Here is a 25,955-nt window from a genome sequence, read left to right on the forward strand (position 1 = left end):
AGTTCAGTTACTGGAATTGAAAACTCTATTATTAAAACCTTTCTTCACCTCTGCGTATTATATATATCTTTAGTTTTCCAAAAAAAAAAACATTGAGTGATTTAACAAAACTTTTGCCGTATTTCACTTGAATTACTAACTTTCCAAAACCCGGGCAGTATAAGCATACTTTTCTAAAATTTACTTGTTCCTGTTTTCCGTATTTTGAAACTTTTATATATTATTTGCTTTTTTTACCTAACTAATCTCAGTACCCCTTCTAAATATATGTGACTACAACCATAAATTCATACTGTGAATGATTTGATATGAGATTTGGAAAGCAGATATACTATCTAATTCAATAAAAATGCTAATAATATTGAGAAGTACACGTGATAGAAGTTGAATTGCGATATTTTATTACAAATTACTCTGCAATGATATATAAAATGATGTAAGCTTGGCAATTCTGCAAATTTCTTTCTTTATATATATATATATTACTAGTAAATAAGCAAATCTTCTTTACAGCCAAGCTCACTTGCAACACTTTGGTAATATGTTATCTCATTGAATCTGATGATACAGAATTAAAGTCTGTTAAACAATTTAGATCGAGTATAGTTGTTACAATTTTCATGCAAAATAGCCAGTAAAGTAGTTTTGTATAAACAGACGTAATATCAAGAATAATTTTCTCCTATACGCCATACTATCTCTTCCCCAAAATTTGCTGAGGACTTTCAAATATTGGTTTTATCTACGGTATGTTGCTGCAAATGAATCATGGAGTCTATTATTCCGACTAAGCTAATAGCAAAATCACCCTGTAGGCGATCCGTAGCAGTAAGATAAACCAACTCAAACCTTTAGCAGCTCTTTGATCTTCCCGCGCTTTTACCACCACACCCTGTGTGCATCAACACCACACACTGATAGAAAGTTAGAAATGTGGCATTTTCTACGACTATCCGGATAATAAACTAATTTAAAGAAAACAATTACTAATAAAAAATATGCGATGTGATAAATAGGTATTTTTAAAAGCGGCCCCTCCAAAAATATAAACTATATTTATGTATTCTCGATGTCATATTTCATAATAGAAATAAAAATATAACTCAAAGTGAAATATTTTTACCTGAAATAAATTTTAAAATTATCTACACATTCTGTTACTCACATTCTGAACAAATGTACATATCAAATTTAGTTATGACATTTATTTTTGTTTGTATGATTCTGACATCATATGTAGAGATTTTAATTTAAAATATCCTGATTCGAAGCATAAAAGGGATTAAATAAACAATAAATTAAAAGCAGAAACAGATAAAATATTATCCGCGGTGACAAATAAAATATATTTGTAATTAAAGTGAAAATGAATTGTATTTTTCCTGTTATTTTTCTAATCATAAAACCGCACTCTTCTATATCTAAACAAATCGAATTTATATGAAAAGTAAATCGATATTTTAATATCTAAAACATACACATAAAATAATATTACAGATGATACATAAACCTACCATAGAACTGATAGATCAAATCTTTTGTTAAATACAGGGATGGACATCAGGCCTTTCAAGTGTAAAATACCGTGACCTGGCCACTTAAGGTGTCAGACCACCTAACCCACAGATATCTCTGAGAACGATGAAAAATGGGTCTAGCAGTTAGTGATGTATAACTGCATATTTAACTTTGATTTTAACATTATATAAATGCTTATAATATATCTAAACTCTCAGCTCAGCAAAGATATGTTAGACGCTCAGAGGTATTTTTAAAGCAAGTTTTATCGGCAGCAAATGATTTGATTCAAGTAGTTACAGTGAAATATATTAATTGTACTTTTTTAACAGTGTTTTCTATTGTTACACCTATGGATGTCATAAGATGAGTATTTTATATTTTATTGATTTCTGTCATCTGGATAATTCATCCATTAAATCATCCGTCCAGTTACCCTCGGTTTCACGCGTATAAGGTGTGTAGAGCAGCACTGATCTGTTGACCATTTGACACGGCTTTTTGGCATAGGTAAACAATGACCACAGGACGCGATGGGCGGCGTCCTTTGTTGGTCAAAATAGCCACTTGAATGTATTTGTAACCAATCTTATGTCTAGTACTAAAAGTTTAGAATTATAAAAAAAAAGTAGAAGGTTTACTATACATGAAAAAACGGCAGTAGATATATGGAATACAAATTTTTTATACCTTTTCGATTAAGAGTGTAGCGGTTGGTTTTTCAGAAGATCTAAATGAACTGGAAGCCGCCTTATAAATTAACCTATTTATACTTGTAGCTGTATAAATTTTACTCCATTTATACTGATTCTATTAATATGAATCCCTTTTTTTCGTGAGACATAAAATATGCAAAAACTAAAATTGGCAAATTATTCAAGTCTCAAATTATTTTTTATGCATTGCTATTATACGCTGACAATGCTATTCTTCCTACATTCAAGTGATAATTATTCCATTTCTGTTATATAATAGATAAACCACTTGCCGTTGTAAAATAATGAATCCTAAATAGCACAGGGGAAATGGAAAAGAGTAAAAAACTTCAGTGAATATATATGTAAGCCTAGTATTTTTCAAGGAAATATATAATTTCGGGAACTTAGATTGAAAATACTACTCAAACGATCTGAATTTTTTAGCTGGAAAGATTTTTAACTCTAATAAAAGAATTTATTTCAGAAATTCATAACAATTTGTGTCATTCCAATCTTTCAGCTGAGTAATTCTCCATAAAGAGTCATTCCAGACTATGCGTAGGAATGAATGGAAGACACGTCTTAAATGTCACAAGCGCAAATCCAACCACTGTGGTGTCGCCATTTTATTTATAGGTTGTCAGACAACAAAGGGGCTGTTTGACAAAGGCGCGATCAGTCAGGCTACTGCAGGCATTATGACAGGCAGAGCTGTTCAAAAAGTATCTATTGAAAGTGAAATACTATTCCATTCAGATCAGTTCCTTCCATCTTACACGAGAATGTGGAATAGTTAGATAGAACGCTTCATTTGGGATTCTCGAGGGAGAACAGAAACATAGAGTAGTCCCAGTTTAACACAACCAGTCATTTGGCATACTCATAATATAGAAACGTCATACAAAACATGATACTAAGTAGGAAAGGAAAGTAAGTTTACCATCAGGTAAAATGTTCTGTGGTATTTGTACCAACAAGATGTAATCTGGAGCTGACCGCGTGCCTATACAGGTCCTCCATTTTGTGCGATCTGCGATAATGGCTTCCCACACGTAACAGGAATATTTATATTGTGTCAATTGACAACATAAGATAAATAATGTATGGTCTTCATATATGCAACCAATGTGCCAGTAAGAAAGCAAAAAATTATCACAGAAAATCAACGTATGGTGCAAGGAAATAAATGTGATAGTGTTCCAATTGTTTTTGTGCTATTGCACGATGTTCAATTAAGCTATAAAAATAATTGATTGAATGGCTTTTAGGCTAATTTCACATTGTAATATATTATTAGTGTAGATAAAAATTTGTTTTTTGCAACTGTAATTATTCCACTTTATTAAAATCAATAACGGAATGACTATACATAAAAGTAAATTTTCTCAGCATATCTTTAGTTTAATCATGTATTATGATTTTGTAACAAAGGCCTCTTACAGCAAATAATATGATCTCATCAAATGATTTCGAAATTACACACAAATTAAGGTCAGAAAAATCCAGTACATAATTTGATGACAATTGCCTTACTATCGTAATATTCGTGAGTCGATATAAGTTTAATTACTATTTCAATTATTTCAAATAATTTCAAGAAATTGTTTAATAGTTGAATTAGGTTCAAAATTGTTATGGTTAGTTATCAGGGTTGTGTATTTCTAGTATGGCTAAGTTTCAAGATCAAACAATTTGCGTTTATTTTTGATCAATTTTAACAACATGTCGGTGATATGATCACTCTTACGGTATGATCATTTTAATCGCATACTTGCCCTAACAAGCAAAAAGAGAACCAACATATTTTATATAAGCTTCTGTCGAAAAAAAATATTATTCGATGTAATGACCCCACACAATATAGGGCGAAGAACATATTATTACTTGATGGAATGTGAAAAATATACATTCTTTATCGTTCCATCGGGCCATGGTTTGCACCTTTAATAAATTTACTGAAACACACAAAAAAAATATTGTGAAAACCAGAGTATTGGCTCAGGTGAAATCAAACAGTGGCCGCATTGCTCGCAGTTTATCATATTTGCGAGTAAACTTTCACGCGCTTCTTGAGCTAATAAATCACTCTATTGTGGATGAGTTTTCGAACAAACTAATATCACTCATAGTTTGCCTAATGTTGATAAGAAATAAAATAAATTAAATGAGTTGGGATAATACTAATATCAACATAATAAAATGTGATGATATACAACTGATATCAGTTAGACATTTTATAATATTAGAAATAGAAATATTGACTCGTGTTAAAATTTGATGGCAATCTTAGTTACAAAACTTTGTTTATATGAAAAATATATAGAATTTTGTTTCAATTTAAATTGATATAAAACAAATTAGTGAATATTTTGTTAGAATATTCGCAGGAAAAATAATGCTCGGCAGCTTTACGTTTCCTTTTCGCTAAATTTTGTATTGCCTCTAGGATGCAATCAATACAAAAGGTTACTCTGACTTTTCAGCCCAAAATTTCAATAAGTTTTAGATTGGAGATGATTTGTTAAGTGCAAATACGGCAACATACAAGTGAAAAAACGATATTTGTGCAATAATGCCACTGTTTCGCCAGTTTGCAAACTCAATGCATGACTGTGAAAACGTCAGTGAGAGGACAAGAGATATCACTTTATAAAAATAGTCACTGCAATACTATAGAAGTCTAGTTTTATTGGAAGGTATATTTAGATATTCGCTGTGAGCCTGTTGTGACGTATGTGTAGCCGTGAAATCGGGTTAATTGAAGACTGAAAACCGATTTTCTTGTGGTGTAAAAAGTTATTTTACATTCTCAAATAGTGTCAAGCTGTATAATAAAATTTATACTCGGATAAAATTATCATCAGAGTGTTTTTCAGATATTCATTTATTTGTTAGAACGAATAAATATTTAAATATACATATTTATATTAAATTACCTTGTCATGTTATCGTAGTGGGGTATCTGGAAAATTAATAATTTGGAACGAAATTAAGCGGCATGCAAACACACGCTGGTTCACCGAGAGGACAGTCAAATAATGGAATTAACTCGTCACCGAGGTATGTAGAAGTTGATTTGTTAGTTTTCAATTAAATTGAAAATTCTTAGTCTGGGAGATAAATCTTTCCTAATGTAATGTTAGCAAATCGTTATATGTATTACACAGCAGTCTCATATTAAAAAAAACATATTGATACACGTTTAATTTACACGCGATCGCAGATTTGGCAATGATCTTTAGGCCGGTACTTTTCAACTGGGGATCCGCAAAGCACTTATTGTGAACACTTAGGGATGAGTCCAACAGCAAATCAGGGGTTGCACAAAGTTGAAAAGTCCTGATGTGGACTCCACAAACATGCTACTGATCAAAATCATGATGAAGATCATACCGAACTACCGTGCTGCGATGTGAAGTACCGGTAAACGACGCGGTTAAACTAGCAAATATCTATTCTGCAGGTATCGAATGTATGCACATAGAACTCCCAGTACTTTCACTCGCTCGATATAAGTCAAGATCAAACAAACAAAACATTATCAACTTGTTCGTCCATTTTGTACGTATGGTATTAACTTGATGATAATCAACAGACGTTTCAAACGAATCCGGTGATAAAAGCGCAAGCGGTAGTTATTTAGAAATGTTACACATTCTTAAAAATTGGTCGCGTGTTCGTAATAAATTGAACAATTTTTCATCAACAATATCAATGCGGGCTTACAACAGTGATTTGAATTCATGTATGCCTTCACGGTATAGCATGCACACGCAATAAACAGTAGGCCTAAATGCCGGCAGACAAAACGGTATCGTAATACACAGTACAGTATATAGAGTGTTATTCGTTCAGAACAGATATTGTTTAAGTACAAATGTAATCAACTCACGATATTGTTTAAGTACAAATGTAATCAACTCACTTAAACAATCTTTGTTGGAGCCTCTGATCATGTTTAGGCGAAGTCACGCTCACGCTTACGTACGTAACAGTACCTACTCAAAGCAGGTTAACATTGACATATGTGTCGAGACCTACCATGTGATGCCAAATCTAAACTGAATTAATGAGCAAGGTAAACTACCGTCACCTGTTCAAAATATTTATGGGGCTAATTATCCAGTTATTTAATGCGAAGTGGGGCACTTGCATGATATAAAATCAATATAACATTGTGTTTGTGCCAACGCTTCGTTGAGCATAGGATGATCTGCATCAATTTACATGATACACGTGCGGAATGCTATATTGTGACGTCAAATTCTATATTTTTTTCTTTCGACTTCAACTTTTTCACGTTAATTGTTTCGGCTATGCATATAAAATAAATGGAAAACATAATACTTATTTACTAAATAATTTTATTTTTGAGCTGACATTTCAAAACGGTGAGTGAAGCAGCAGAGTAACTAATTATTTTCAATTTTATACACGGATAGCGGTTTCTAATAAAAATTAGTCAGAAAAAAGAAATCAAATTATTTGTTTTGAGTGGGAAATATTTGAACTCATTTTAGATTTACTAGCAAGAAGGTATTAAGTGAATTCATTAAAACGACAGAATTATCAGAAAATTCACGAAGCGGTACTTCATAATATATTATCCAATACGAAGTTATGAATTAATAGTCAATACAATGTAAATTAAAATTTAGCCAATACTGTATGAAATATATTTCATACTTCGGTTCAAGTTAGCCTTGCTAATATATTCTACCGTTGAACATGTGATGCACGTTGGCTTAAAACTTGTTGGACAAGACTTTCCATTCAACAGTGCCATTTTTTCTAATAAATCTTTTATAGATCTAAAATTACCAATTTTGATTATTTGCGGTATGAACGAAACAGTATAAATTTCAAGATTCTCTAAATCACTTATAATTCAAATTTTATTGAGAAAACCCGCATATTGAAAAATTTCCGAACAGTAACAAAGTTTAGTCTATCTTCGGAAGCGCACAGTCGTAGTTGCTTTTCTAAAGTTGATATTTGAACTACTTTACCTTTTTCAGTCAGAAATCGACTTGCTTAACGACTACAAATAAAGCCGACTTGAAATATACATTGTTATTTAGCGAAGAGAAAATGAAAGAACGATCAAAGACTGCCGCCAGATCAAGGAGAGAGAAAGAAAATTGCGAATTTGCGGAACTTGCAGCAATGCTTCCACTGTCACCTGCTATTACGTCACAGTTGGATAAAGCATCAATCATTAGACTCACTGCGAGCTACCTAAAGATGCGTGTGATTTTCCCAGACGGTAAAAATCTATTTTATTTCATAGCATAAACACGTATTTTTAGGCCTAGGCAATAGGCCTACCTGCTTCAGGTATATTTAACCAATGCGGCGAAATCCACATATGGATCTATCAGGATTGCGAGATTAGGGAGGTTGAATGTATATATCAATCTGACCTCATGTAACTGCTATTTCTAAGCTAAGCTGAGTCTGATTCTTCAATAAAAACTGCTCTCCCGTGCTCTCGAAATAAATCTCATACGCCCTTCTGGGCTATAGGCGAGTGCCAGCGTCTAACTTCAATTAAAAAATTGATCCAGTAATGTAAATGTATTTTGCCGTTGCAGTTTAAAAATGTCAAAGGGTACCGTAAATTAAATGCTGACTGGACAGCTAGTCTTTTTGTAATTCGATAGATTTTGTCACCGTTTAATTGTTCGCAGTTGTAATGTAGCGGTTGGTGGTCCAAGTAACTGGGTGGTCAAATTTCTAAAAAATATTTCAATGGTCAGTCGATAACACAAGTGGTCAATGGTAACTCAAACCCAAATCAATTGTTTCTTTTGGAATGAATTAAAGTTGTGACGTCGTGTCTGAACCAATTATGTTTATCATAATCAAAAGACGAAAAATTAAGCCAATATATAAATACCATTTCTTACTGTTCAAAAAAAAAATTAAAAAAAAAACACTAAGGATTGAAAAAACGATCAAAAAATTCTCGATTTTAATGTATGAATGCCGAGATATTTTTTAACGAATGAAGTTTATTTTAAATAAATATTATTTATTTATCCCAGTATTATATATTTATCCCAGTATAAATGAAATGCAAAAAAAAAAAACAGCGATGAAATTTGGCAAAATTCATGATGCTTTGAACATATGTTCAAAACTCAATTTTCTCAATCATTCTCCAGAGATATTGTGCTTTTGGTTGTAGTTCTTTTTACAATTCTTGTCAATGTATCACCAATAAGTTCTCAGGCAGGTCAACTGATTAATGGGAACCCATCCAAAACAGTATCTTGTTACAGTATGATTAAGAGAAGATTGAAAAATGTCATGTTTTATAGTGGTAACTACAAATCCCTTTCAAGAGCTTTTAATTCATTAAACACTAATAGAATTAGACTTGTATAGCATAGACGTGTTTTTATAATCCTGATGGACTTGTAGAACGATTTGCTATGCAGTATGCCATACACTAATGTTAGTTGCACAATCTCATTAAGAACTAGAAATAATTTTAGATTATTTTAAAAATAATTTTTCAATGTGTTTGTATATCTAACTAGAAATTTTGCATTAGGAGACAGAGTATTACGAGGGGGTTTTTGCTCAAAGCCCTTGCTTAACCATTAACTCAAAAAATTAACAACGCACTTTTGTGTGTAAATCTGCATTTTTCAAACTATCATTGAAAAATATAATTCGAGGTCATTTTTAAGGGATTTCTTGCGTAAGAGGGAGGATAGGTTATTAAATACCAGTAGAATAGTGTGATTTGAATTTCAGAACGTTGCATAAAATTAACTTTAACTACCTTTTTATTGGGAATGTTTTGCTATTTTTGACGTGTTATAATAAAAACCTGTTGTGATATATATATATATATATATATTTAGTTGATGGCTGAGAATGACACATCGTTGTGTTACCCTGAACTGTATACTTCCACTGTTGATGTTTTAGAAAGATTGCATCCGTACCAGGAACGACTACTGTGTAGCACATAAGACAATTCAAACTCTAGATAGGTGTGATCACTAATTGCTATATCAATATAGGACTCAGATATCATGGAATACTGTCCAAAACGCGAGAACACTTAACGAAAAGTTTACATTGGCAAGTATGCCTATACGGTAAGGTTAGAATCCGATAAATTATACTCAACAGTAAGAAGTTTTGAATAGTGTTTGAAGTAAGATAAGACAGTGAATATACAGTTCATTGCATTGTCGTTAGTTTTCTGAATAAAATTCTGAGTGAATTTGTTTTTGGATAATTCCTGGGAGAAACAAAATGGCTGTGTTTTTCACTGGTGCGATGATTTTTAAAAGTTTATCCACTGGCCTTTTGTGTAGTATAAACAGTCGAAATTTAAAATCAATTTTGTTTAATGTAAACAACTATATCTTATTCAATGTTTTCAAAATTTTATTTGCCAGTTTGTAGCTTAAATTCCTAAAAAATAGTTTATTTGAAGCACCTTAATTTTTCATTTTTAAGTTGATAAAAGTAAAAAATGGGCTTAATTTTATCTGCCTTCTAGTCAAATTACACAATACTAAAATATTGATCATTGTTAACATTTGGTTCATAAAGTGTAATCCAGGTTCTTAGACGTTACACTTCTGTATTCTGCAATATTCCTTAATGGTATTTCGAAAATATACATACTATTGGTTTCGATGGAATTTAAGGCAAAACTGAAAACACCTCGTCGCACTGACATCAAGTTCATAAGAACACTGTTTACGTCAGCTGCGTGTCCGAGCTTTTATATACTGTGGCCGAAGAGATGTCACGTATTTCGGATATTTTGCTTCGTAAAAACGTCCTATTACAAAACGTTTAGGTTATGAATAGTAAATCTCCGTGAAAACAATAATATCATAATTTCATGTGCACGTACTGCGATTAACTATGAGTGGTAATCTCAATAAACATGTCAAAAGCACGCGCGAGTGTGACCGCCTTACAGACACAGAAAAATCTGGCAAGGGTCTATCGTTGAGTTTTCATTCAGTATATTCTTTAGCACAGAAGGTCTTAAACATGCATTTCAGTTACTTGCTAATCCGTTATCAAATACAACTTATAGTAGAAATCTACTGCGATAGTAGAAACTGCGCTTACAACAAAATAGGTGGTAATTGTGAGTATTTCTTTGACTGTACAAGACAAGATATTATCTACATAATTGGACGGTCGCTAGACGCATCCCACTATTCAAAACAAAAATATAAATATCTTGTCCAAACGTGACTTATTGGAATACAAAGTATATAGATATATTGTTAACCGTAAATTGTGCTGCTTGATTCGGGTCAACAATGAAGAATCTTAATCTGAATAGTATGACATTGTGGACGTAATTTCCTCCTAATATTTTGGTAAAACAATATATATATATTACCGAGTGTGGGGATACGAAATTGTAATTTTCTCATTGCTTCTCCCATCTACCTGTTTCCCAGCAGTGTTGTGAATTGGTAAAGTTTGATGCTAGCATCTATGTTTCTATATATAGTCTCGAATCTAGAATGCATCAGGAGATGCTTGCAATTTCCGCATTATTCAGTTTCTAAATGGTAGGCATAGTCTTGGGCGCCTTTCTGGCCCGAACGCGAAAAATGAAAATTCGATAGAATATTTATCATTGCTTCGTACCAAAAAGGGTTGATAAACGTTTTTTCGCTAACTGAAATATTTCGAATCGCTAGATGATATTACAATGTTACTTATATACATAAGAATCGCATTGTGAATTGTTCTAAAAAAATCATATGTTTAATGCGGTGCGAAGTCGTGACTTAAGTTCGAACTTCTGCATACGATATACCCCAGGTACTTATATGAAAGAAAAATGTTTCAATTCTAAAGCATAGATTCTTTGTAACGTTGATGAGAAATCACAATTGTATAGAATACCAAGATAAAATCATTCTTTGTCAATTGTCAAGTACAACAGAATGGGTATCAGACGCTGGTTCATTATGTGGTTGAGCTCAAAAACATTGCGGTAAGCAAATATAAAATGGTGGGAATTTGAGCATTGATCTTGATATTGTTTGCTACCGGTAGTTGTAATTTCGTGACTTTATGACGCAAAATACTTTGTAACAACGCGGTAAGACATTTCAAGTAAAATTGCTATGATATATCAGTATAATTTGACTTGTCATAAATTACATTACATTCCAAGTTCGGTTTTCAGATGTATTTATATAGATATATAATCAATCCACACTTGGCCTAGGAAACAATAGGACGTTTGTTGGGGGATAAAACAAAAATGTTGGTATATTTATCACATTATTGTTACAGAGGCATGGCTTGTTACCACTTGCAAAAAAAGATAAAACACACTGGTTATAAATTTGACAGTATATTTACCCATGTCAAGATACAATCAACAAATAAATCCAATAGTTTCTCACTATTTCTAACGCGAGTGCCGGTAGACTTCACATCTCACGATTTCAAAGAGGTTGGCGTAGACGAGCGAAGGACTCGCAACGGGCTTTAGAATATTGGAAGAGCGTGACCACGTTTTGTTTGCTTACCGGTCTCCATTTTCATTCGTCCCGTCGTAAAACCAGAAACCCCGAGTCTGTGATATCAATCGGCGGACGTGAAACGGCCACCGGTACCGCAAGTTATGTGCGGTACTCATACTAAAAAGGCGCGCCAAACATGAACTTGGCCAACACTAAAAATAAATCAGAACCTACTTTAGGTGACAAAAATATGTTCAAGTTTGACATTTTCTGGCAACATACCTTTGCTGGGGGTTGTAAACTTGTGAAGCAGGTTTAATTTTAGTCGGAGGTCGACTCAAACTCGGAGTCAAATCCCGAACGCGAAGCGTCCTTTTGCAGATGCTCAAAATGTTAAATAAACTAGTTAGTTGACTGTTTTCTCAAGAAAATGGATTTGTTCTTTGAATAATTAAAAAAAACTAACCGCAATAACAAATTATTATTAATGAAATGTTGGAATGGAATTTACAGTATGCTAAGTTTGATGTAATCCCGTCTCTAATACAATCTATTCGCTACACTACTAGCTAATTGAGCAATTGCATAACGTTACTGACATACTCTATTCTATAAAGTACTGACTTTTTTTCAATGCTCGCTGCGGTTGGTCTAAAATCTAAATTGAATAATACCCGTGATGTGAATTATCTTCAATTTTAGAAAACTTGATGTATTTTTCAATACTGTACATTGTATCAAGTTCAAGTTGAGCAAATATGAACTAGATCACGTGATAAGGTAATGAGCCCGGAAATGGGTTTTCAGGTTAAAGGTTAAATGCCATTGTAGACGAATAGATCGCTGTGTAAAACACAAATTCTTGAGAAAACGTCTCGTGTCGGGGATTAAAATGTTTACCTAATGTAACAAAATCGGGCCCACGGACAACGACAATTGAATTCAAGACTCCGTAATTTGTATTCTGATATTATACGAAACGGATGAATAAAAATTCGATCACGATTTTAGTTTTGTTTTCCTTCTTGCGTCAATAGAATTGAAGGGTGTTAGCTGGTAATGATTTATTGCAAGACTCACTCAAAGGCATTCATTGGATTGACCTTCTCTTGGCAGGTCGACCAAGTTACCCAGCCGTACGAATTGTAATGAATCATACAACCGCTCACGATGCATATACATTAGTGTCATATGTATTCCAAACGCGAAATAAATACTACTTTGAAAAAATTAGAATATCTATTTTTTTAATAAACATTAGCAAGTACACTGAGTGAGGATGAATCATTAAAAAATTTAAGTCGGCGGCACACCAAGTGTGAAGCTAAAGTCGCTTTTTTTGGCCTACGTTTGATTTAATTGTCAAAGCTATATGATCAACTTTACCAGTTTCTGATTCTCACTTAACATTTTGCAGGTTTTGGGGCTTATGTGCCCTGCTTTCTCCCAGTGCAGTCCTTAAATGTTCTTTTATAAAAACAACAAGTGTACAAGTTACAACTAGGTTATTTATAAAAAGGCCCGTGCTTCATAATGATTATGTGGAAGCTGTGTCAGTAAAAGGATAAAGATGATTCATTCAATTAACTGTTACAAAAGTTGTAATAAAATTAGAATCACTCTAAATGATATTTGCAGGTACTCTTTGTGACGATGCTCGATGTACAAGTATGCAATTGGAAAAATATTGACTTTGAGCTTATATGTTGCGTTGATTGAATCATTTTGCTTCGGCCACATACATTTATCGTGAAAAGGTGGTTTCCAGAACTAAAATGCCGCTGCCAGTCTGTTCTGTGCAGTCGTTACCTTCAGTTTACGAGCTATAGGTTTATTAACACACCTGATGGCTTTTACAAATTGCAAATTTCTTTGTTTAAATTTGTGAAATCAATGTGTCCAAGCCGGAGATCGGACAAACAAAGTCGAAGAATTTCTCACAAATGGTCAAAATCTGTCGTTTTAGGAAGGTGGACAAATCAAACACCGTTTTTATTTATTCTCCGCGAAACGATATTGAACACCTATGCAAATAGTAGAGTTAAGAGAACGACGTAAATCTCCCGACAAACAAATGAAACGATGGAATACTTTCGGAACAAAAAGTTCAAAAAATAACAGAGAATTAACGTTAATAAGTCAGAATTAAAGAGCAATAAACCATAAGCATAACTAGTTTTTAGAATCTAAACACCCCATATAGAAACTTTGTTAAACTTGCATTTATTAGTGTCTCAAATCAAATTATCGTCCCAAGTGAAACAGGTTCAGCAGTATCGTTGACTACAAAATTCTGAGCTATTTCACACAGCTGTCAAGGCAAATCTTCCTAGGCCGGAGTTAAATAGCTTTAAATTGAGTATTATATGGCACTGGAAGCTCGGCTTTGCGTGGCATATTGAATGAAAAATATATGTGGAATTACTCACAGTGATCGCATAACCCGTTTTGTTATCTCACACAAACATGTCGACGACTAATTTTATTCTGCACCTGCGCAAATTTTATATCATAACTGGAGGAGCTTAAGCGACCTAGTAAAAGAGAGCATAAGATAATTAATTTTACTAGAAATGTATCACATCAAACACGATTTAGTTTATTTATTGCTCTCTTTTTACGACAACTTTTAGCACTATATAAAAGTGAATGACGCAAATAGGCGCACCTTTGGATATACAGTTACTACCCACATACATTGTAGTGTAATAGTGGATCATGTATTCGCATAGTTTGGTTAATTTGTTCGTATTTTTAACACCATAGAACATTTCATTAGCACGAGTGCCCGAATTTCAACAACTGAACTAGAAAACTATATATCCGATAAAAAGAATCCGGACGGCATCTATGGTGCTTCTGGTCTTGGCACTTGAAAATTCAGAGCAACCCTTTCGACATCGCAGATTTTAGATCTATAATAGTAAAAAAATGTATATGTATGTTAAATGCGTAAAATAGCTATCCTACGCCTCCCTGGGTGGTCTTAAAACAAAATGGCTGAATGAGTTGTGTATTGTGATCCAACTGCGCCACCAGCCTACAACCAGACGTTTTCGGAAGGTTTTAAATTTCGAATACGGAGGGAAACTAGGAAGGGAAAACATTATTTTTATACAAAATTATTTCGCGATTTTGCTATTGTTGTTTGACTATCATTGAATTGATAGCATTTGATTACTACCGGACGAATTGGCAAACCTCCCCCGCATGGCGTACCAAATTTGTAGACGTATATCAACTTATATATTTGAATCTTTAATATAGGTCCACGCTTGTTTATGTCATATTGAACCCGTATATTCTATCCCGGTAACCATTTGTCTATCCGCACTTTGAGACAAGTAATACTATCAGTAAACATCGTGAATCGCTGATATAAACGTGTGTGAAGCACGCAATCCCCTACAAATCCCTACACAAGCACACCTAGGTATTTTCACAATTGTATCGCCAGATGGCCGATCTGGATAAGCCGTTTTGTAGGGGAAGTTTTCATTTATGTAGCGCGTTTGAAGATGTGTTTAGCACCCATGTTACTCATCCCAAAAGTCAACATCACCGACTTCGTAATTTTGAGTTTATAGAACCGAAGATAAAATCATAATTTTTTGTAATCACACACATCAGATGTGTTACAATTCAACATTTTTTGAATAGTCAAAGACTTCGAAGTAAATATTATATACCTTGATTATTACACTAAATGGAATTTAGAATAACATATACAACATTATCATATACGCTATACAGTAATATTACTATATGTCATTTTCCCAAACGAATTGCAAAACAACGTTTTTCGAGTTCAATTTTTTACTGTTTTCTGACCTGATATTAATCAAAACAGCTATATACAAATATATACCGGAAATATTACTTGTAATAACAATGAATGCCTGATATTTATACAAAAAATGTTCGATCGTCACTTCTCCCCCGAGTTCAGACAAATGAATGTGAATAATAAGTATTGGCACTAAATGAAAAAAAAATTAAAAGTAATTTATTTATTCTATATTTTAGTTTAAAAATGAAATCGAATGATAAGGTGCTAAGGGGTCGTGTTTTTTCCAAAAGCAATTCTTTGATGTGTGCCCCAAATCAAGAAAAGCAAGCGTAGAACAAAATGTAATAAGATTTTTATTATTCTCATGAAATTTATTGACTGTAACAACTGTGTAGAATAGAATATGTAGAATAGTAAGATTTATTGGAGAATAAAAAAATAGAATTGAATCATTTGGTACAACAGTACTGAAAAATAGAAGTAAAAAGTATACCTTATATAAAAAAAAATTTAAATTTTTATCTAGATCATCTTCGTATGCATCGACCAGCCCACTACTGGCAAAGAACCAGATATCCGAACGGAATTGATTTAGAAAGAGATCTTCTTGGTGCATTGCTGTTGAAAAGTTTGGATGGATTTTTATTCATATTGGGACCAGATGGGAAAATTATTTATATTTCAGAAACTGCGTCAGTCAATCTTGGACTTTCTCAGGTTAGTGATTGTATAGTTATCTACAAAATAAATTATGACTACCAAAATCAATACTATAAGCGCACTCATTTTGACAAATGTTAATTGAAATGTACCAAATTCGATTGAATTTTCAAACCAAAAATACTTAGAGGCAATCACAGAACACTGTAACTTTACATTGTAGCAAGCTATTATACATCGATGATACATGGGAATAGCTTCTTATGAATCAGTAAAACGACAAATTATATATATTTTTATGTGAAATCAGTTATTTTTTGTCTACACCTAACTGCATTCTCACTACAAATTTGTATACTTATGTGTTAAAATATTACAAAAATGGTGGTAAAATCGTACATTGAGGTAACTAAATACGTGGTTATCACTCCTCGATATAAATAATCTCTTTCTTTCTGAATAGTTAGAAGAAAGCTTTGCAAAGGTGAAAATGTCAAGTTCTGGATCTAAATGTGTGATATGGAAGTAAATAAATTGTGAAATATAAATAAAAATACATCGATGAAAAGTTTATTTACCATAAAAATATGTATCACAGGTTGAATTGACCGGAAACAGTATATACGAATACATAAAACCTGAAGATCAGGACGAAATAGCAGCAATATTGTCGACTCCACCACCCCCGTGTCCGGTATGCACGACTTAATTTGACTTCGCAACCAGAACAAAACTAGAGTACAAAATGCTGACTTTGTAAAAAAAATATTGTGGTATTATAAGACCAATAATTTTTTCTTTAAACATTAATTTTGTTATTCTGGTTGGTATTTGTTTGGTACAACGCTTGAATAAATTCAACAGCAAATCATTTTTGAGAAGAAGTCAAGAATAAAAAATATAAATTCCAAACATTTTTAGGTCTTGTTTTGTATTACAGTGTAGAAAAAACTTTATCAAGTGTAGCGAAAATATTCTCGTTAGACACTACTACGCTCATTGGTACATTCAGTTAAAGATAATTAGTATGGGAGTTCATGTGATGATTCAAGGGTTAATCCTACAAAAATAAAAATAAATTTTAGTATTCAAAACCAAGAAAAAAATAGGAAATATTTTATTTAAATTTCGTAAGATGAATAATAAATTTCAATAAACACATAATTTGTTCTATTTAGAATTCAGTGTTTCCACAATTCTATCCCGAATATGAAGTCCAACGTTCGTTCATGATGAGAATGAAATGTGTACTTGCCAAAAGAAATTCAGGATTAACAAGCGGGGGATATAAGGTAAGATTGGTTAAATAGTTCTTAAGCAAGAAAAATGTTAAGTAAAAAATAAAAATATTTAATTCAATTGAAAAGCAATGTCCCAACTTATACTACAAAAAAAGTAATATTCGACAAAGGAAACGACTGAAGATAGAAAAACGTATTTTTATTTCTTTTTTTATTTTAAGTTGAAGTTAAGTGGATAAATAAATATAAAAAACTCTTCTACTTCTCTATATTATAGCTGCGTTGACTTTCAACTTTGCTCGCAAATCGAGCGAATCTATCTAGATTTTTTATTGTTTGTTTTTCAACTTCGTTTCAAAACAAAAAACCCAAATCATAAACATGGTCTAGTAAATAACAATAATCTAAAATATAAAATAAAAAGTCGTTTGGCTGAGAAGTAAAAGAAATTGTACGCCTGTCAACATTTATGATTGATGATATTTTTCAAGACAAATACCACATTTTCCAGTAATAATAAATGTAATTTCAGCAATTAAACAAGTTGTTCAAAAAAGTAGACGATTTTTGTTTATAATTAATAATAGATACCATTACCAGATGACTTCTAAATGACATTAAATTATTTCGGTTATATCAAGCTGTGAATAGATTGAAAAAAAAATAAAGACAATATTTGGTGCATCTTTGTGGCGTAATTATTTTCCAGATTTGACTTCGTTTAGATTTGAATGATTGGATATGAGCAATTCTAAATCGTGTTGCATAACTAATGCAATTTTTTTATTACCAGGTTATACACTGCAGCGGTTATCTGAAAGTTCGGTACTCTGTTTGTGAACCTACTTTCAATCAATATGAACCTACAAGAGTAGGGTATTACCAAAATATCGGTTTGGTTGCTGTTGGACAATCTTTACCGTCAACTTCAGTAACAGAAGTAAAACTGCACAACAATATGTTCATGTTCAGAGCAAGCTTGGACATGAAATTAATATTCTTGGATCATATGTGAGTGTTTTGAGCGATTTGACTTGAATTGTGGTAGAACGTTTTCAAAGAATATGATCTAATTTTTATGTAGTTTGTTACCTTAGTTTGTTATAAAAATAAATACCAATTCAGAACAGCAAAAGAAAATCATTGAATACACATTACATCGTTATTGGTTTTAGTTCTACACGCCAACTTGTTTGAATAGATTGTAAATTCAGTTTCAGTAAACGCGTGAATAATATGTCTAACACATTAGAAAATTTGTTTTTGTAATATTTATATGAGCAATATAACGGGTTTCATATGGGGGACAGCAAATGCCATTATGAGGTAAAGAAATCTCTGAAATACCGCTTAAATTTCTTCTGTCAATATTTCTAACATTTATTACTATTGATATATGGTTTTTAATAGGAAACCATTAATTGATATTCGAATAACGACCAATTTATGATAGTTTTTTTTATAAAACCCATGTTGCATATCTTTTGTTCGGCGTTTAATCATAAAGACAATGTGAGATATTGTCCTCCCTTTACTCAAATAATGGATACAATATTTAAACTATTTATTTTACACCAAAACAAATTAATATTAAAGAAATCGGAAATCAAAATCATTTTGTTGAACGTGACATTAATAATACTCTTCGTTTTTTTACAAAAATTTATTTAGGAGAGTAACAATTTTTGTAAAAGTTTATATATAGTCAGTTATAGATTAATTTAGACCCATTTTAAAACCATCAAATAAGTAAAACGTAAAAAAAGAAACAGAAAAATAAAAGGTAATTTTATGGCTTTCAGTTTTCAATTAATTATAAATTCTGTGTATGTGTAAATATATGAGGGCTATTTCCGATAATTCAACGAGTGTTATTTGAACTAAAGAAGGGAAAATATATTTTAGGAATAAATATATAATGAAACTAATCCTGGGAACAATGACTTCTCAAAACGTCTGACATGTGAACTATTTCTTGTACTATTTGACTTTTTTATTATAGATCGCATTGATTTATTATTTTTTTATTTTCTGTGATGATTTCTCATCAAAAGTTTGAAAGTACACATAAAAAATTAACAGACTTTTTTGATATTTATTATCAGTTAATTTTGAATTATGAGTTTTTCGACAATAAAAAAAACTAAATAATAAAAACCACTATGGCAGAAAGTGAAACGTTTTGTTCTATATTTGCATCATCGGAGTTTACGTACAACTAGGCAGTTGATAGAAAAACACAAAAGGCAGAAAACTGAAACCAAAGTACACAAATATATTTCATTGATTCATACCTGTTTATCGATATTTATTATAGCCATAATGTACTTGAAGCCTCACAATTCTAGCATATTTTATAGCTTATATTTGTGCATCAATTGTCCACGGAAAAGTTAATCCCTTTATCTAATATAAGTGTGAAAACACTTGTTTATCCTACACCGTCAACAGTGAGGTGTAAAATTCAAAATGGCGAAATGTACAGTATTCATCAAATTAAACACTTCATTAATATATACATTCCTATCTTGCCAGTTTGCAAAATTTGAGTGTTTGACATTTCATCTACGCAAACAAGGTTTAAGTGAATGAAGTTAATTATATCAGGAATATTGTTTACCGTATTCAATATGCAAAATAATAAAGAAGTAAAAGGATATGAATAAGAACATAAAGTTGTGGTTGTTGTATTGGCTTTTTATTCGTTGTTGCTTTAAATTGTTTAAAAGATAAATATTAATTTGAAGAAAATAATATATATTCTAAGATATATATTTTTATTCAGTAAAAATCAATCGATGCTCTGTTTTTATTTATTACTTAATATATTTTAGCTACTGAAATTTTTTCGCTTCTAGTTTAAAATAATTCAATTGGAAGTTACAAAAAAAGTCCTAGTTTGTCAAATTTAATTTAAAACTTTTAATAAAATGATAATGAATTGTAAAAACTTAAATTTCTGATGACTTTTTTGAGCTTAAGGTATTGAGATAAGTGTCAACTTTATTTTATGTTGTACTACAGAGTTTCGCAACTTCTTGGATATGAGCCGCAAGATATGGTAGAAAAAACATTATACCAATATGTTCACGCAATGGATATGGCAGACCTGAGAGAAGCTCATCATAAATGTAAGTTGTTGATTTTTAATCAGATTCAAAAATAAATAACAGTAAAGACACAACATGACATAAAACAAAACCATCTAATTATAAATTCATTTTAAATTGAAAAAATGAAGTAAACATTATGTTAAGATATGTCAAATATTATAGAGTTATATCAATCCATTTAGATCAGTCCACCACTTATTTTTATTTGGAACAGTCAATTAATTTTCGAATTGAACTGATTTTTTTCATATTCTATTATATATTTATCATTTTATAGTATAGTTTATCATTTTGGAATTTAACATTTCGTTATAACATTTTCAATTGCTCAATTTTATGGCTCAATCGCTCATAATAAACTAAATGTTTAATTAAAAACAAGATTAGCATTTAGTATGATTATAATTATGGAAAATGAAAAACAAAATGGACACTTTTTCATTGAAGGCAGACAATTAAATGAAAAAAACTTCTTTTGTAATACTTAGAATAGACGCTTGTTTTCATGTCTGAGTACCAAACAAATTGTCTTTACAACCGTTAATACCACGTGACTCATTTGTTATCAGACATATCATAGGTCAGATTAGTCATTCGATATCACCAATGACCATCGCTCTTGCGAAATATACGAATGCCTTAGTGAGAAGAGTTATGCGAATTTATGATGTACAAGTCTGATCGCAGCTACCAGATAGAAATGAACGTTATATTTAAATTATTTGATTTTTGCGTCGTTTTCTGAAATTAAAATTACCGAATTTGTAGAGAAATATCTTTTAACATTTTTTGATGAAACAAAAATTTTTTTGGTAAAAAGTATTGCTTGATTTATTGAAGTTAAAATAAGAAACATGTTATAAAAATAAATTTTTGAGAAACAAACGGTAATTTTAAAACTAGTTGGTGCAGACAAAAAATAAAATTTTTGTTGGTTGTTATGAAATATTATTTACGTATATTTGAATGAGAAAACTTTTTTGTATATTCTGCATTGCTTAGTTCAAACGTCAAATATTTTTGTAGATACAATCTCTCCATTTCCAAATTGCAAAAAGCGGAAAAAAGCTTACACAAATTTGAAAACTAAACTGAAACTAGACATTTCATTCGACCCATAACTTCTTAAAAGCTATGAGCCAATTTCCGTATTATGTTTACCGCAAAAGGCATAAGGTCGATTACGGAGCAAAGTAGAAGTTAAAAAGTATCAAACAGCAAGCATATATTGTCTGACTTTTTGCTGATGTAACATAAAAAATTTTTGTACAAATAAACATTTACAAATACACAAAATCAAATAGGCGATGTCAGCAGAAAAAGATTGCTGTGGAGCCGATATACTATACATTTCAAAATACAAACCTTTGAGTTTTATATCAACTAAATTTCTTGTTTAAGTAGTTTAAATTGTTAAATACAAAATATTTTTTTACATTATCTGTGTCGTAGTGTTGGTGAATAGACTACAAATGGACCGTTCTTATCAGAACGATCAAAAACATTGTCACCTGTGAAGTACAATTTTAAACTTGTATAATTTTGGCTTAGGAAGTCTGAACTTCAGAACATAATTTCCTGTGGACACTGCTATGAAAATTAAGTTATTTTAACACACCTATCTTTGTAAACGTTAAAGCATAATGTGACAACAAGGTAATCATAAGCCCTAAATGAAATTACAATATGGAGCAATTAACCTATAACCCTCCATGGTTGTTGTTGTTCAATAGTATCATCATGTTATTGATGTTGAAAGGTTGAATAACTGTAAAATACATTTGGTTTTATTTGAATTTTTCAATTATGTATATATTTTTTGTTTTAGTATTGATAAAGGGACAAGTGGAGACGAGATATTATCGTATCTTAACCCGTAACGGAGGGTGGGCGTGGGTCCAGAGTCGGATCACGATTGTGCATAACAGTCGATCGTCTCGACCACATTGCATTGTCAGCATAAATACTGTTATCAGGTAGGATATTACTCATAAAATATATTTTCTAGTTTGCAGTGGATTTTTGTCTGTGTGTACTTTTATTTCAAAATTGTGGTAGCTCCGCCAGTGACCTACGCGTCCGACCCATTACATTTTTGCAGAGATAAACGCTAGTAAGTACGAGTTAAAGGGCAGTACAAACCTCCATATATAACTAGCTTTGATTCAAAAAAAGTATATAAAAACATTCAAAGATAATTGAATTCCTAATTCAAACAACGTTTAACCAATGGTTAAATATTGCAACGACTCGATGAACAAACACCTAGTCAATTTGTTCGTAATTATGAAAATTTATTAATTCAAATATATTCTTAAATTGCAACATTTTGGATTGTTCACTCTCAACAGAGGCCTATTTTTTCATAATGTAACAATGGTATCGTGTATACTTTGCCCATTCAGTATATATTCTTTCCGACTCTTCTTGATATAAGCCACATTATTGCGAGCCGCGTGGGCTGCAATCCCTTGGTTGATAATTAGGCGTAGGAAAATTTGAATTGTGTTAAGCTGTTATGCATAAAGATTGCTGTGTAGAGTAGTTTACGTAACTATTGATTATTGCTTCCTGCGGCCACCGTAATATCAGTACGGAATGCGTACATAAGTAAGTATTTATGAACAGACAACAAATTTTCTATCGGATGCATAATTGTTAAAGCGTATTCTAAAATCAGTTTTAAAATAGATAGCTACAGCATATTGGTTCCCAACAGCTTCTTTGTTTCCAATTTATAAGTGAATTGTTTTATTTTTCCAGTCACCACGTGTCGAATGAGGTGCTTTCGGAACAGCAGATTCGACCATCAACTGCGATGGCATACGCGGGAAAATGTTCAGGGTCAAGTGAATCACGATATTCCGGCAACGGGCGGAGCGCTAACGAAAAGAAACGTAAACACCAATCCGCAGACGAAAAATCAAAAAGTAAAAGAAGTCAGAAGGCGCAAAATGAACATAAACGAATTTTACGGAGTAGTCAAGTAATTACAGGAGAAGTTGTTTCTAATACTGAAAATACAAATGGATCAAAAAATAACAGACGAAGCGCGAATGATGAGTGGGACAAAAATAAGTCAACTTCTTCAGGAACTGGAGGCAAACATTCTTATTCCAACTATCCAAGTTTTCAAATCAACAAAAAGGCTGATTCGAAAAGCAAGTCGTGCGCAGTGTCCGGCACTGAAATGCCAGAAACTTGCAAAGCACCTATTGTACCCCACATCAATACAAAAGACGATGTAGCACAAAGTTTTTCATTCAATAGCAGATTTGAACATTATAATTCATCGTCAAAACTAACATCATATGATTCCCAAATCCCAGCATCTCGGTCACATGAGAGAGTAAGTTCGGAAATGCAATGTCTTCCTTACAATCCATATTACCCAAACGACCGACTTTACCCTCCATCACAAATATGGCAAAATCCAACAGATCCACACATACCTTGGACATCGAGAGACTTTATAAGTCCTGCCGATACGCAGTTTCTTCGTGACCCGTGGCAGCAAAGTTATTACGACCCATCTTTTAGGTCAATGAATTCATATCCTTACTATTACTCACATTGGCCAGGCTTTGGCCACCAAACAAAGTATTACATGAACGACAGCAGTGGAAAAAATTACAACGATAGTTATTTTGGAAGCAGCCATTTTGATCGTCAACACCACTATGACGTTCAACATTTTCGACATCCCAGCAGGAGTTTCGAATCTTCTTGCAAATTTACAAGAAGCTTGTCTGCTACTAATGGGTATAGTACAAGCTTAGCAAATATAATTCACGGTAAAGAATACAACGATATAGATAGATTTAACCTTTCACCTCGAAATGGCGGAAGTAGAAAAGGAAATTCAGATACAAGAAGTGGGAGATCATCTACGCAATCGCCTCTGACGTACAAGAATTCTTTGAGCGGCCATTCTACCAGAGACACTCCGGTTGATTACAGCCGACAAACTAATGCAAATGGGTGTTTTGAGCACAGAACAGATCAAAATTCCGAAACCAGATCTCAGAATGGTTACCAAAATACCAAAGACATACCAAATACCAATCAGATGATTTCTCATAATGGTTCTTGCACAATAACAAACGAAATAAATATTTACGTAAATAACGAGCAACAGAATACGGGTTCGAGTCCTGCATCAGTTCGTGTTGTGGCTAAAAACCATTCTTCAAATGCTGCAAAAGATCACAGACAGTCTTCAGGCCCAAATTCACAAGAAAATGCTGTTCACGATTCAACTGAACATTATGAAAGTGTTCACAGTACTGCAAGTAAGCATAGAAAACCATACCATTATCAAAATGGATACGACCATCATCCCGAATACGCAAGTATGGCCGAATACCAACCTTACCACTGTATGAATCCTCCTATTCTTTCTAAGAAAATTGATACTTGTTAATTGAAAATTTCTAACTTTAATAATTTTTTACACATGCTGTAACAAAAATGATCCAAACGCACCAGACTTGAAACCTATTTCAAATTTCCAGTATCGGGTAACTCTGAAAGCCGAAGTACAGCACCAACTAGGAGAAATTGAAAACGAGGTAAGACTTGAACTCAAGTTCAAATAAGTGTAATAATTCCCTCCAAAACGGTAACATGGTTACTCTCAAATTCTGGTAAATTTGGCACATTTTTGGTAAAAGAATAAATTAAAAAACAATCATATTATATGCATTTAAATTAAAAACCTTACTGCGCTATTGTACAATTTTTACTTTAATTTTTATATAATATTATATTCTTTCTCTATCGTTCGATGAAATGTCTTCAAATATAATATTTCTACAGCACTTGCCATGAAATTATAAAGTTTCTGCATGGTGGTATTACAGTCAGTTTTCACTTCGATGCGTACAAATTGCCAATAGAATTCCCGGATACCAAAAAAAAACGAGAAAATATCAGAAAATATCAGAAAATACACAGTGGTTCCAGGCCCAACGACTTAAGTTATGAGTTTATTGCTGCAACATCAACACTTCAGTTTTTATCAAAAATATGAAGGATAAAAATTGTTTATTTGTCTAATGATGAATATAGGCAATGATAAGTATATAATTGATAAAATCGGTTGCTATGATTTTTTAAAGTTCCGTAAATAGAGAATAAATTCATGGAGATGCGTCAAAAAAGGTAAAATGTTAATGCGATGTTATCAAGCCAAAATTGACGCTAAAGTATCTGTTTAGTAATGTATGTAGAAGAAAAGGTGAAGTAAATTGGGGCCTTTGCCGATTGTAATTTCATTTACACAGTCCACGAAATGTTGGCCAAGTTAGACTCAGCTCTTTCAAGAAATATCACTATAAATTTAGCGTATATATATTCAACAGCATATAGCAGGGTACGATGCAAATAACTCCAAATATTATTTTTCCAATCTTCAAACAATATTAAGAAAATAGACCACCGTAAAATATCGTTATCGT

The 25,955-nt window shown here is 32.2% G+C and overlaps 1 protein-coding gene across 1 annotated transcript; it reads left to right on the forward strand.

Moving 5' to 3' along the window:
* The first annotated feature begins 5,093 nt into the window (after nucleotides 1–5,093).
* LOC120346957 (uncharacterized) lies at nucleotides 5,094–25,297 on the forward strand. The gene is made up of 9 exons (XM_039416759.2): nucleotides 5,094–5,276; nucleotides 7,298–7,482; nucleotides 16,009–16,199; nucleotides 16,741–16,836; nucleotides 17,321–17,434; nucleotides 18,177–18,394; nucleotides 20,408–20,514; nucleotides 22,325–22,472; nucleotides 23,260–25,297. Exons 1-9 carry the CDS (start codon nucleotides 5,215–5,217, stop codon nucleotides 24,917–24,919), a joined length of 2,781 nt encoding a protein of 926 aa, XP_039272693.2. The 5' UTR covers nucleotides 5,094–5,214; the 3' UTR covers nucleotides 24,920–25,297.
* The last annotated feature ends 658 nt before the right edge of the window (nucleotides 25,298–25,955 follow it).

This window comes from Styela clava, chromosome 1 (genome assembly GCF_964204865.1).
Source record: "Styela clava chromosome 1, kaStyClav1.hap1.2, whole genome shotgun sequence".
Lineage (NCBI taxonomy): Eukaryota > Metazoa > Chordata > Ascidiacea > Stolidobranchia > Styelidae > Styela > Styela clava.